At 32.6% G+C, this 15,210-nt stretch overlaps 2 protein-coding genes across 10 annotated transcripts in view; one reads left to right on the top strand and one right to left on the bottom strand.

Moving 5' to 3' along the window:
• The window catches only part of LOC129245255 (phospholipase D1), a 61,073-nt gene that overhangs the window by 6,871 nt on the left and 38,992 nt on the right, over positions 1 to 15,210 (bottom strand). The window lies entirely within an intron of this gene.
• Positions 1,225 to 6,404, top strand: LOC129245256 (uncharacterized). Its single transcript, XM_054883319.1, has 3 exons — positions 1,225 to 1,390; positions 1,515 to 1,677; positions 6,008 to 6,404. Exons 1-3 carry the CDS (start codon positions 1,330 to 1,332, stop codon positions 6,084 to 6,086), a joined length of 303 nt encoding a protein of 100 aa, XP_054739294.1. The 5' UTR covers positions 1,225 to 1,329; the 3' UTR covers positions 6,087 to 6,404.

The following is a 15,210-nucleotide window of genomic DNA, read 5'->3' as shown; positions in this document are numbered from 1 at the left end:
TATCTTTAATAATAATGGCATGTGAGCTGGCGGCCACCGTAGCCGGATGGGTTCGTGCGTGACTACCACTCGGAATCTCCGTGAAACACCAAAATGAAGAAAAAGTTTTTTCTAATATCGGGCGCCCTCGTCAAGCAAAGGCGAAACTGCGAGTGTATTTCTGTCATGAAAAAGCTCCTCAAACAAAAATATCTACCCTCCGAAGTCGGCTTAAAACTGTAGGTCCCTCCATTTGTGGAATAATATTGGTAAGCATGCCACAAATAGGAGAAGAAGCTCGACCCAAAAACCCAAGAAGGGTACAAGCGCAAATTATATATGGTAATATACAGACCATCTCACATGGGCTACATCCGTAGAATATTCTGGCCGAACACCATCAGCAACGACGCGCTGTGGAGACTAACGAATGAGGAGCCCATCCTAAGGCAAAGCAAAGTGGGAGCTGGCGAAACCCTCTGCCTTTACATACCCTAGAACTATCTCGACACATTTTGAGGCAATATCTTTGCTGTTGGAAAAATATTTAAGAAAAAATTAAATCTTCAATTGTTTCTAAAAACTCATAATTTTCTCCCTCTGCCGCTTTCGTTAAATCTTGCTTTGCTACTTGCGCCCCTTGTCGAAGCAAGTAAATAATTTAATTTAATTTTTCTCTAACTATCAAGTCATGAGACCCCATAATCCATTCAATTTAAAATTGACCCTGAAAAACATGTTCACAGTGCATCCAACTTTTTCAAAATGCCATTTCCCACGAGCAGATCTGTGAAAAAATGCCAACTCAGCTCATCTTGAGAGTATCTGGAAATCACAGCACAGCCACACGAACGCTAGAAAGCAACTAGTTAATACTGAATGCAGCAACATAAGTGCCCATATAAATATTTACATATACATACTATTTATGCATGTGAGGGCGTGTGTGAATAGCTGGTGCCTATAGATTTTGTGTGCGTCTCCAACTATTGCGCTGCTGCAGCAAAATTTAACTTCAAAGTAAATTAATCGGATGTTCTGATCTAATAACGAGTGCCGTAAATTCGAGTATAATTCTCAAGTCTTGCACTAAGAGCGCTGCGCATAACTGTTTTCTTTCTGCTTGCTAGTTTTTTTATTGCAAATTTTTTTTATTACTATGTATTTCCTTTTTTCGGAAACTGGCGCAGACAGCAAAATGGCTGCGTTGAATATAAATGCGCGTTTGACTTAGATTTTCCGAATCAGTGTAAGTGTCGCAGCGAAAGTGATTTGAATTGTGCAATAGTGAACGGACAACTTTAAGAAATTTAAATTTTCTGAAAATTTTACTCAGTGAAATTCAGTAAAATGAAGATAGTTTTGGCATTTTTGATGCTCGCTGGCCTGCTGGCCATAGGCGTTAACGCCGGTAAGTATGCCTCCCCCACATCCTTTGGTGGCATACCTACTTCTAAAGTCGCGCATCCTTTTCATTTGTGATTCAATTGTAGTTTTTGAAAAGCAAAAATCAGTAATACCATTTCAAATTGCAGGCAGCGAACCAGTTTGCTCATATCGCAATAATGCGGGTGAAACGATTTTCCTCAAGTATTTGCCATTACTCAAGCAGGGTCAGGACTATGTGGACTTTGGTGCAGATGGCAAGTGTATGAAGCGCGCAGTTTGTACGGAGAATTTCAAAACCGAAGTGGAAGAGTGAGTGTGAAATGAGTTTATTATTTTTAATATTTTTTTTTAAGTGGTAAAACCACAACTTTGAAATATGTAAGGTAATAAGAGCCTGATTTTCTTCATAGAAGAATATTTTGAGATGAGAAAAATAAGTGCATTAAGTAGAAATCCTGGCGAAATTTATATTATTGAATAATTTTACGTGCAACTCATCCACTCTCGAAAATTTAAAAGTTTGCAAAAATATTTTTTTCTATTCGAAGTGGTAAATACTGCTCAAGTAATTTTTTAAATTTACTTAAAAATCTGATTTATGTGAAAATAAATATTAAAGTTTTGCTCAAATAATTTTTTAAATTTACTCAAAAATCTGATTTTTGTGAAATTAAATATTAAAGTTTTGCTAAAAAATTTTTTCAGTTCGAAAATTTGAAATTTTAGAAACTAGAAAAAATTCAAAATAATTGTTTGTGAAAAATGTCTCCAAATATGTCTCAAATTTATTTAATTATATTAACTCAGAAAATTTCTCGCTGCAAACTTTTGAAAGTTACGACAGGTTTAACAGGGACAGTTTAATAATTTCTTTGTGATTTCATCTATAAGGGGCTATTTGGGAAAATAGTATCTATAATTTCAACAGCGCTTAACCTTTGAGTTTTGCAAATTTCTTAAAAAGATTTGAAATTTTCGCATTTTGCTTTTAAAAGTAGATCCGTAGAGGAAAAATATTTTAGTATTGTATTTTTCTTAATACTTAAATTTGACATTTTGTTCTAAAAAATAGAGGAACAAATTTTTAGTATTGCATAAACTTTATTTGCAATATGTTTGGTGGCAATAAGTAATTTTATTAATTAATATTGATGCAAAACGTGCAGTTCGTTCCTTATTTGAGGGTTACTTCAATACCATAGAACAAAATTATAGTAAGTAATATATATTTATTGAAATTAAAAATTATGTCCTAGATGGTAGGCCCAATAGATACAGTGTTTTCGCTATTGTCTAATAGATGATGGCGAACTATTAAATAAAATGTGCTTTGCTGCCGTTTTTCATGCCTTCAAATGAACTGCCTTTTTGTCAAGAAAAAAAAAATTTAATATTATACATATTTTAATAATTTTTTTTAGTTTCTATATACAGTAAGCGAAAAGTTGAAAAATATTAAAAAAAAAATTAAAAAATCAATTAAAAATTTTTTTCGCTTAAATTTAAAAAATTTAATTTTTTTATTGTATTTATCAGATTATAATTTTGCATTTTTTGGTTTTTGTTGTCTTAATACAAGGGAAGAGATAAATGGAAAGCTTTTTTCCACATTTTTCAAAAATATAGCTCAACTGCATTTGAGGGCATGTACAGTAAGGTGCAAAAATGGAACATAAATAGCATAAGTTACGTTTAGTACCATATCTACGCAAACAAGCTTGTTTATTTGAATACAATTGACGTATACGTATGGTTTCAAAATTTCATGCTGATAATTGTTAACTTGACTGAGCTATCACCCGCAGTGTTCGGCAATTAATTTTTTAAATATTTATCTTTTATTTTTTTATTAAATATTTTCAAGAGAAACCAATATGCCTAAGTAGATGAATTCGAACATTTAAAAAGCACAAAACGAATGCTGGAAGACTTTTGAAAATATTGAGAAAATAAAGCAATAGATTCGATTTTTAATGAAGTTTCTCGCATGGAATAGATTTTTTTCTTATTTCTATTTTTATTTAAAGTTTCCCAAACGGACTACCTTTTTATTTCTTATTTTTTATTTTAATCGTATTTTTTTCATTTTATATTTTATATTATTTTATAATTAATAATTAAATAATAAGTTTTTCTTTTGTTTTTTTTGCAAACTAACTTCAAAAACTTGCGTCTTTTCATGTTCTTTTACTTTAATTCTGTATTCATAACTTTTTTATATTAATTTTAATAATAAAATAAAATAATAAGATAATAATAATCATCTTAATACAATATAAAAGTAAAGTTTTCTCAAAAAGTAGCCTTAAACTAAATTTTCAGTACAGAGCAAAATTTTCTTCAAAAAGTAGCCTCAAACTCAAACTTTATATTTCGCATTCGATTATTATCCATTACTTGTCATTAGTGGATCGTTTTTCGTTCCCACGACAGTCGATTCTACTTTACCGGAACGACCCAGATCTAAATATTTCCAAAGGCTGTCACTTCAGCAGCATTCGCCATATATGATTGATCTCACAACAGCAACTACAACAATAACAGTAGACAGTTTTTTTGTGTTTCAAATTACTCCTTCCTTCCCATATATAATATATGTGGCGTATGTTTAGGGGACAGATACCTGTAAACGGCCATATTTTCCCTGATTTTCATTAAAATTATTTAAAATGAAGAAGTAAATATATTTTTTTCAATACAATTTATTTATACATTAAAATAATATACGATTTTTTTTTATTTTAATCATTTAAAATGGCGGACGTAAACACAATTTTTCCAGGTAGGTCGCTGCGGGGCTTCTCAATCGGCGGGCATTGTAGCATCAGCGTCAGTGACCTGAATACAAACAACCAAACATTTTTTTTGTTTATTAATGCCATAATTTCTATATGAATTAAAAAAAATGGGAAAAAAATCGCGGAATAAAATCCTTTTAAAAAAATGAATTCTGGGGCGAATTTCCCTACTATTTTTGCTTCGAAAAAATTATTTTCTCGAAAAATACAATAACAACAAAAACAGTGAAATTTCTTTTTTTGCATTTCACATCATTCCTTACTGAATCGATTTTTTTGTAATTTTATTTTTTGGTTAGTGCTTTTCTTCATTTAATTTTTTTTCCTTTTAATTTCCTATTTAATCTATTACCCCAAATGATGCAAAATTTTTATTATATAATTTTTTATTTTCTAATTTTTTAAAGCGAAATTCAATATAAATATATGTATTATTCTCAACTTATCACATTTTAAAATAAAAGGTGCTTAAGTTTCAAGGGCCGGTGTTGATTTTGAATAAAATACATTTATATTAAGAAATTATTGTCATTTTTCTTTGGTATGATAATATTAGAATGGCTCAATTACGTATGGAATAAAATATAGGCCAAATGGCCGCCCCGGCACACAGTGCGGCCGATTCCCGAAAAGCTGGCCAAAACTCAAAAAATTAAGTAATTGATTCAAAATTTCTTACTCGGGGGTTGTCGGGGTCGCTGATTACGAATTTGATCTTAAAATTTTGAAAATCCACCCCCTTCCACCCCTATTGGCCACCCCCTCACATGAAATAGCGTATATTCTAGAACATAATCAAGATGCATGTTAATTTATGTTTTCAGGGTCGCTGATTACGAATTTCATCTTAAAATTTTGAAAATCCACCCCCTTCCACCCCTATTGGCCACCCCCTCACGTGAAATAGCGTATATTCAAGAACATAATCAAGATGCATGTAAATTTATATGTTTTCGGGGTCGCAAGGTAGCAAGTGGTAGCAGCTGAATCTTGTTTTAATCAGTAACCATTACTTTTTTGAGTTACCTTTAATATGTTTCAAAGCAGCATATGACGGCGTTGTATTATTATACAGTTTGAAAACTCAAATTTTATAAAAAAAATTGCAAAAAATGTATCTACGTATTGCTGCAGCTAAAAATTTTGTGTCGAGGTATTGATATGTACTAAAGATTTCTCGTATTTTACTAACCTTCCGAAGATGATTCCATTTGGTTTTGTTCAATTTACTCCATTACAAAATCTTTCAAATGTGTACAACTTTCACTGTTCACGAAGGCCACGTTGCGACTGAAAATACAGAGGATACTTAAGGGACAGGACGTTGCTATGAACGGTTTTCACTACTCAAGGCATTACTGTAGCCAACCCAAAGACAAAAAAACTCTATCTAGAAACTTTTTTTTCGACTTTTGGCCAGCTTTTTGGGAATCGGCCGCACTGTGCGGCCTCGGCGGCACACCTCCATCCGATGGTCCAAATTTTCGATGACGCTGAGGCATAATTGAGGTTCTATACCGTTAATTTGTCGAATTATCTCATCCTTTAGGTTTTGACGGTGTCGTTGACGTTTAGGTGTGGTTCACACTCAACATCGGCCCTTGAAATTTAACCAGCCTTTACTACAGTTAAATTTTAAAAATTTTGAATTTCAAAAAAAAATTAAATATTTAAAAATGGGTTTAATAAAAACAAATTTAATTTAAAATAAAATATTTTAATAATTATTTATTAGAAAATACATTTCAACAAAACTAAAAAAACTGCAATTGTGTTGTGTTTACATTCATTTATTTCCTCTTCGTTTAATATTTGCTTTACTTTTTCTCTCACTTTTTCAGTTGCGCCAAGCATCGCGTCACTTGTGGCAATAAAAAGACATTTCCCGGCGTGTTTCCCGGTTGTTGCGTTAAATGCTAATTATTTGATAAACAAAACACACATCCATATAAACCTAAATATGATGTAAACAACAAACTATTTAATCACAGCCTGCATATAAAATGATTTCTTTTTTATAATTTATTCAAAAATGGTACAAACTTGAAAACTTTGCTCATTCGCACACTGGAGAGATACAAATAAAAATAGTTTTAAGGCAATTATACAATACTATGAAATTCATATTTTATCCAAGTAACCACAGATATATTTAACATTGTATGCTACTCTGCTCGATATAAAACAAAATAAAACTCATTTACGCCTCCCCGAAGGCTTATTTAAAAAAGCAAGAAATTTTGTATTTTATATTTTTGGGGTTAAAATATTGAAAATGAAAACAATTATTGAGCCGAGAATCTTCACACTCCCGGAAAGCCCTTTTAGAAGATGTATTCCTATAGAATATCCAAACTATAATTCGCCTTAAACGTGCTAAACATCCCTCCCATACATATGCGCATACATTTTTCATGTCAAAACGTCTGTTTTCATTATTTTCTTGCTCTACTTTTTCATTTTATGTATTTTATTTTAGTTTTTAAGTGTCAAACTTAACAGCAGTTCAATGCCTTGTATTACATGATTTTGTAGCTCATAAAAAACCTTACCCGAAATAAAAAATATTACCGCCAAAAATACGTTAAACGCAACTGTAATTTCTACAAAGTAAAGCGCAGACAGCATAAAACATTTGGCTGCAAAGGAAATGACGTCGCGTGAATGAGCTTGACCGCACATGTCTTAAGGTTAAGGTGAAAAGTTTAGGTCATCAACAACGGCAAACAAGCAGACGGAAAGCAAGCACGAACATAATTGCTTATGTGTACATATTTTTATACGTGTGAGCATTAAAATCTGGCGAGTTCAATGCTTCTGAATGGCTTTGGTGCAAATTAAAAAAATGAAAAGTTAAAGTTGCAAAAAAAAAAATACATGCAAAACATGCATATTAACTAACAATGTAAGTCCTACTATGTGTTGAATTAGAATTTATAAGCTAGAAAAAAGAGGAAAGAATCATACAGTACTCACAACTCCGCTCACGACATATCACAGATTTTTTACTATTTATTAATTTTTTATACCTATTTTTTTATTATTTTTTTATAAAAATCGTTCATACTACAGCAAAAACTATATAACTCAAAGTTTGTAGAAAAGCTTCGTAGAAAATTCTAAAAAGTTTAACAAACTTTCATCAAAATATCAAACTTTTAAATAGAATATTTAGAAAAATACTTAGTATTTAAGCAGTTTTGCAGCCCTTTAAATTTTGGTATCGTGTTGATTTGTGATAATTTTAGTTTTTGGAATGCTGGAGATTTTTTTAAATGGAGAAAATGTAAAAGACCACTGGCAAAAAAAATGGTCAAAAAAGAGGTTGTCTGTAAAGTCGGTTTACTGACGATAGTTTAACGTGACAACATCATAAGAAAATACTGATGGAATGGTTGCATTTTTCAAAAGAAAATTTAATTTTATTTGTTTGATAGATATTTTGTATGGATAAAGAGAAGGAGGTAATTGGAATCGCCATGGAATTGATCAAGTTACATTTACACAAACGTGAAAAATTGCGAAACATTTATCAAATTCATGAAAGACATGTTCAATTTCGATTGTGCATCAGATGTTAATAAGTCAACAGCACTAAGAGACACTTTACACTCGAAACACTCCCTATTTTTTCCTACTTTTCCTATCATCGTCCTATTCTCAACAGAGAAATGGTTCATTACCATGCACACAGGAAGAAGGCATATGCAAATACAAATATGTGAATTTATATACATACAGGTACATATGCGCATATACATACATATATATGCTCACTCAAGTAGGAGAGAGCCAGATGTCAAACGTTGCCGAACGCGGGGGCCGATTGTGCCTCTTTGTCGTTCGTTCCGCGCACTCGCTTGCAGTTCAAGCAAGGTAACGACGCATTTTTTGGTGCGTGCAGCCGGCTACATCGAATTATAAGACGTTATCACGTCAAAATCAACTCGATTTTTGAGCCACTTCAAACTTGCACTTTACTATACAAAACTTCAGTGGACTATAAAACTGCGTACTGGAAATTTTTCAAAATAGTCTCGTTAATAAGTTTGAATTTTTTATGAAATTTTTTTAAACAACTTCAAATTTTGTACAAAGTGCTAATGTATAAAATATTAAAAAACAAAAACAAAAATTATAAAAAAGAAATTATGAAAAAAAATATTTTTGTAAAATATAATGTTTGTAAAAAAATTAAAAATATAAAAAAATATAAATTTTTTGAAAAACCGAATTATTTTTCTAAAAAAAATAAAAAAATGTAGTTAAAAATAAATAAATAACCAACAAAAGTATTTTTCATTAAAAAATAAAAGTTTTGTAAAAAATTAAGTTATAAATAAATAAATGCTCAAAAAGGTATTTTTCATTAAAAAATAAAAGTTTTATAGAAAAATTTAGTTAAAAATAAATAAATGGTCGAAACGTTGGGATGTGTCGCGCTGTTATTAGTTGAAACCGCGCAAAGTTTGAAACCTGACTTTTGTTGTAGTATTTTTTTCGAACAAAAATAGGTTAATAAAAACATGTTTTTATAAAAAAATAATTTTTATCATATAAACTAATTTTGATAAAAAACAATAATTTTTATAAAAAATAAATTATTAAAAAAAAGGTTTTTGTAAAAAAAAAATTATTTAAAAAAAAACAGAAAATAGTTAAAAATAAATAGATAGTCAAAACTTTGCAATATGTCGCACAGCTATTATTGTGAACAGAGGTAAGTGTAAGAAATCAATATATTCGCTTTCTGATTCGAAAATCTATTTATATAATATGTATATCGAATACATAACAAATGTTACTTCAGATATGCGTCACAGCAGGGAATGTCGTTTACAAGGTGGCGCAAAAATAGTCACCCTATCGGAAGATTTATAATATCATATTTGACACTTATGACTAGTCAGTTACAGAAAACAAACAGCCCAGCCATGCAGCATCGCAAGATCAAAATAAAGACTTTCATCCACCAATATATATTTCGAGAAATCTATAATTCTACTTCAATGATTTTCAAAAAATATTTATTTTTTTTTTATTTAAATTGTTTAATTAATTAATTAATTAATTAATTAATTTACGTCCGCCTAAAAACTCGGTAAAAATTAGATGTTTGGGAAATCCCTAATTCTATCTTAATAATTTTCAAAAAAGATTTCTTATTATTTTTTTTATTTTTTATTTTTTTAATTTATTTGTGTTACATCGCGCACTATTTTGATATTTTCTATTCATCCATTCAATGGATGAATTGTTTTCCTACCCGATTGAAATCGCGTTTGCTACTCGAAAGTTTGCGCAAATTCAAATAAATAATGCTTTCTAAAGCATTTAGTCTATTTCGGTAAAATGTTCAGCAAGTTTAATACAAAAGTGAGGCTCAGCTTTTTGTTTGAAACTCATTTTCCCGACTGCAGTAGGGGTATATCGCAGCACTAAAGGTCCTTTCATTCAAAAATCATACTGTTTTTACAATGCGGCATTTCTGGACGGGCAATAGAATTCAACATTTATCAAAAGATGGTGCGATAAGTTCTTTATTTATAAGAATTTTTGTTTTGTTTAATTATTTTAAATTTTATTTTCGAGTAAAGGCCGTGTCAGTCTGGTTATTTATTAGCCGTACTCGTACACTGCTTTCAACTCTTTCTTAGCCACAATTATACCAAATTGCGCGCTATTCATATTTTAAAAATAATTGTCATATTTGAAAAATTTTTATTAGCCTCACAACCGACATTTTTCTAAATTAATACTAAGCCTCTTAATTTTCAAAGTGCCGCTGTTTTATGAAATGTTTTCAAGTTCTTCATGTAAACGTTAATTCTCTTCAGGCAGTAGGAAATAAGTTGAACTAATTTCTCTCCAAACTTTTGGCAGTCCACACAAATTCTTCATTGACCTTAGCATGAAGGTTAGAGGCTAAGTGTAGGCTTTAGGCTCTGTAGGCTAAAATGTGAAAAATGTATAAGTGACAACGAGTTTAAATAATATGATGAAAATCATATTTAAATTCCGAAATATGTATGAAGACAAATTAAAACTTTTCTGAACTTGAAAGCAGCCACATTTATGTTTTTTTAGTAGCCTACAAACTACACTTTACGACACATTTAAAATGTAGTATTTTACGAATTAACTCATTCAAAATAAAGCCTGAGAAACTTTTATGCAGCGAATTTCGCGTACAATACACAGAAACCACATATTAAAAACAACAATAAAAAAGAATTATCGCTGCCTTATCAAGCACAAGCGCTATCAAATAAGCGACAACTGGTAATTTTCAACCACAACCGGTACATTGTGTCAGAGGTGGTGAAATATATAGTCTAATTAGACAAAAAACATTAAAAGCAACAATAAAAACTCGGTTGCGCTACTTCTCAAACAAAGCGATGGCATTGCAAAAGCTCTGCCGCTAACAGCGATAAATTCTGAGAACCAAGTAAATGCATTTAATTACTGTAGCTGTGGCGGTAGGCATTTTCGTATATTATAAATAATGTCATTAAGTGAAATTATAAATTTAAATTTATTGAGGGAAAAGTAAATATTTTTATTTGTACTCTTTCGTGCTGATCAATCATGCTGCTTCCTGCAGTGGAAGTTGTTTATTTACAATGTATTCATTTCTGATTAAGTATTAATTAATTAAAGCATTTCCCTTTTTACTGTTGAATTTTCCATATTCTATTTATAATTTTATTTCTGGTCATTAAAGCTATTGTTTGTCGCGTTTTTATATTAGGTGTGCTACTAAGTTCTCACTGTTTCCCATTTCAGTGTTTCCAACTAGGTTTTAACGGGTTTGGCAACGTGAGGCCCAGCGTTGTCATGCTGTAGAATCACTTTTTCATACCTCTCCGCGTATTGCGACCATTTCTCGCGCAGTGCTCGGCTCAATCGCATCAATTGAAGTTGATACCGATCCCCAGTGATGGTTTCGCTTGGTTTTAACACTTCATCATAAATAACACCAACTTGATCCCACCAAACACATAGCATAACCTTCGCAGCGTGAATATTCGGCCGAGGCGATGACGTAGAAGCATGACCGGGCAGCCCCCATGACTTTCTTTTCTTTGGATTGCTGTAATGAATCCATTTTTCATCACCCATCAGATGCGATGAAGAAACCCCTTCATTTTTTGCCGCTGGAGCAGTTGTTCACAGGCGAAAAAACGCCCATGGTTTTAACTCATAAAGAACCTAATGGTTTGGAAATTGATTGGCGGGTAACTCCTACTACTGAAACAAGCTCTTCTTGCGTTTGACACGGATCTTCATTGAGCAATGCCTCCAATTCAGCGTCTTCGAGGGTTTTTGGCCTCCCTTCACGCGGACGTGACATTAAACGGTCGTCAATATTAAAATCGCCGTATTTGAAGCGACGGAACCAATCTCGGCACGTTGTTTCGCTTAAAGCAGCATCTCCTTAGACTTTTTGTAGCTCTCGATACGCTTCAGCAGCCGGTTTTTTCGAATGTAGAAGAAAAATCAACACTTCCCGCAAATGACGATTATTAGGCACAAAATCAGACATTTTCACAAAACCAAAAATATATTATAGTAAAACAAAATCACAAGTATGGCGAAACAGTTTGTTTACCATGTGTCTAAGCCTGGTTTATGTCGTATAGGTTATGTTAGAATCGACTAGCACGCACAGCTGGCGGCATCTATTGACAAACAGCGGGAACTTAGTTGCGCACCTAATACATTGAAAATTTTTCAATATTTTAATAAAAACAATATTTAATCAAGTATTTTTAGGCAAGCAAAAGGGTTCTATAATTTCAAAAAGTGGGCAATAAGCAGCTGCTGTGCGCATTTATGAACTTATGAACGAATAACTCAAAGCAGTTAAGCCCAAAAATACTGTCAAAGGCCATAAACAGAGTTGTTGCATAAGCAATTCATTTGCCAACTTATCAGTTAGTTACACTTAATTTCTTTTTGGCCATGAACTTAAGAGCGCTGGAAGGTCAGTCCTTTTTTATAATTCAACACATCAATTTACGCTTGCTTGTATTGCACGGCATGCACATTTTCCTAAACTGCTTTTCAGTATGTCTCTCTTTTGAGGATAAAATTAAACACGAGATGCCAGCAACTTTGCAATTTGTCACGGCGCCAAATTGAAATGATGTAAAATGACGAATATTTTCACAACAATGGCGCTCTTTATCATAAAAAAATGGCATGACGAAAGCCATTAAAAGTGAAGTATTAACATTAAAAAAATTAAGTATTAAAATTAAAGAAAGTACAATAATAAAATTAATGTCAAAGCTTTGAAGTAAGAGTTTTTACGACTATTAATCCGAGGGCACAGATTCGATAAAAATTTCCAGTTTAAATTATCAAAATGAGAGAAATCTCTATAGAAAATGCAGAAATATTTGTCTTGTCCATTTTCATACCTAAAACAGTCTACTGGAGGTGGTGAAAATACCTTTCCTTGCTTTCTAATTTTTTTCTTTGCGACGTATGAGGCCTCTTTCCTCCTCTCCTTTCTCTCGTTAACTCAACTGCCCGCTTGTTTTTGCGTATTTTCTTATAACCAGAAATCAAATCCAAGGAGCGCTAACTTCAGCAGCCATTATTCAACGTTTTGATGATAAAGTTGGCTGTGGCGTCTACTGTAAAACCTTAAAGTAAGCGTTTCGGCTCATCTTCCTAATCACTGTAGCGTGTTTCAAGCAGAAATTCTAGCCATTAATGAGGTAGCTCTCTAGTTCGGCAAAAATGTGATTAACTTTAGGGAAGTCTATATTTTTTCTAATAGCCAGTCCCTGATTAAATCTCCTGGTGGCGTTGACACTAATCCCATTATTGCTCGCAAATGCCGCGCATCTTTTAACGAGATATCGGAACATTTCCGCATCCATTTGATATGGGTGCCAGGGTATAATGACATACCAGGGATTTGTAAGGCTGACAAATTAGCGAGAGCGGGCATTACCACTCGCCTCGCTCTTGGTATGGAGATTGTAGGTATAACCTTCTCAACCCATTGTCACTTCAGCTAACACGAGACTGACATGCAATGGTACAAAAAGAAATTGGTTAGAATGGGATGTCAAACACTCAGAGACCCTACTTAATCGGTCAAAGAAAGTCTCTATGTACATTAGTTGCTTGGATCACAGGTCACTGTCTCTTGGGTCGACATACTCTAAGATTGAACGTACCTCATTTCGACTATTACAAAAGTTGCAAAAATGAGGAGTAGAAAGAGGAAGGGTCTGTCAGAAATTTTCTTTGTCACTGACCCGCGTGGCGTGCCATTAAACTTATATAACGTACTTTGACCCATCGTTCTTGAATGATGAAGATGGCCTTAGGGATATAAGTGTCAGCAGATCAATGGATTTGCGAGGAGTGGCAGACCAACTGCTTTTGTGGTATCACAGAGGATCGGCAACAAACTACGTGAGTTGGTTTAAAGACTTACTGCCACTTCTATCTACCTACCTACCTGTCTAACAAACATTTTTCATTGTTGAATCAGACTAGATTTGGTTTTAAGATGCGATTGGAAGTTAAGGAAGATATCTACATATCTATCCGGTACAATTCATTTTCTCATCGCATCCTGATGTGACAGACGTCAATGGGTGTATATAATTGGCGCGTACTTTTGTGGTCAGCGTGTTGAGGTTGTTTTCCAAATGAAAAGACCTACAGAGTTTTATGCAGACGGTTTTTTATGAGGAGCTTTTTGATGCCAAAAATACACTCGGCGGTTTGGCATTGCCTGCGAGAGTAATGGGAGTACCTAAATTAAAAATTTTAACACATTTTTTTGTGTTTGATAATAAAGCACATCTACGTACACTGTGCAATATTCTCAAAGCCGCCGTCTGCTACTTCTTCAAATTGTTCACCATAAGTACAAAGGAAAAAGTCACCGGGTGCAATTTTGTCAGAAAATGCATGGGGGTCAAGTAAGCAAGTGTTAACATTTTTTTCTGATTTTTTCAAAAAAAAAACGGTTAAAATGACTCTTTCGTGAAAGAATTAATTGGTATAAATATTTTACAAAAATATTTCTCGTCAAATTTTACTGCAAGTGTGCGAACTACGAGTATATATGGTGCGCTTTCACCATATGGGCTTAATATTTTCGTCCTGAGTTAGAATCCTGCATAGAAATGTGTTTGCTCTCTAACCAAAATTCATATGAAAAAGTTCTCTGAAGCCCAACATTCCACTTCTTACCAATTCTGCATTAGTTTCAAGCCAGAAGAAAAAATTAAGTATTCACTACCTGCGCTAACAGAAATTTACAGCTTTTATCCAGTTTTGCTGGGCTTTGGTATTTATGTATGATTATGTTTACATTCTCACCGACATCTGCTTATCATACAAACGAAATATATGAAAAATGAAATATGAATATTTATTCGAAAGCGAATCACAGCAATTTTTTTGATGATATCGAAATTCACTTTGCTGGCTTCTGAGTTGAATACTCAGAAAAATGTACCTACGCACATTACTAGCGGTAGATATGAAAACTTTTGTATGCGCATTTATCGTTTTGGAACATTACCATTTAGTTATTGGCATTGTAAACCCCGGCGAGTATTTTAGGCAGGTGCTTAACCTGTGCGATTTCATATCATATTTATTTGTTTATTTCGTTGCTTTATCTGATATTTTTTTCATCAACAATGACACTTTTTATTATCGTGCATGCATGAGTATGTGCCTCTAAACACTCGCATAGTGGCATACATTTAATCTCACATTGTTTCACATTTCACCGACGTAATCACTACAAACAGTTGCTGTAAATTATTTTTGATTTAACATCTTTATGGACACAGCTGTTAGGGCTCTGTAGACATTGATAATAAATATTGATATTAATACTGACATAGCCTTCGAAATCGATTTTGAGAATTTTAGCTTTATATCGGTTGAAGTATGCCAATTTTTTCGTGCGTATATTAAACTACGCACTATAATCAATAAATTAATTATTGCGTTTTCGCAATAAAAAAATCTTAGTAGCTATTATAATTGTATA

Source organism: Anastrepha obliqua, chromosome 4 (assembly GCF_027943255.1).
Source record: "Anastrepha obliqua isolate idAnaObli1 chromosome 4, idAnaObli1_1.0, whole genome shotgun sequence".
NCBI classification, from domain to species: Eukaryota; Metazoa; Arthropoda; class Insecta; order Diptera; family Tephritidae; genus Anastrepha; species Anastrepha obliqua.
The sequence above is the reverse complement of the archived record's forward strand: the minus strand, read 5'-3'. Positions and strand labels throughout refer to the sequence as shown.

Excerpts from the sequence above, each read along its gene's own strand:
- LOC129245256 (XM_054883319.1), top strand. The coding sequence starts at position 1,330 with ATGAAGATAGTTTTGGCATTTTTGATGCTCGCTGGCCTGCTGGCCATA. Across the intron at positions 1,391-1,514 it reads GGCCATAGGCGTTAACGCCG|GCAGCGAACCAGTTTGCTCA; the intron begins GTAAGTATGCCT and ends TTCAAATTGCAG. Across the intron at positions 1,678-6,007 it reads TTCAAAACCGAAGTGGAAGA|TTGCGCCAAGCATCGCGTCA; the intron begins GTGAGTGTGAAA and ends TCACTTTTTCAG.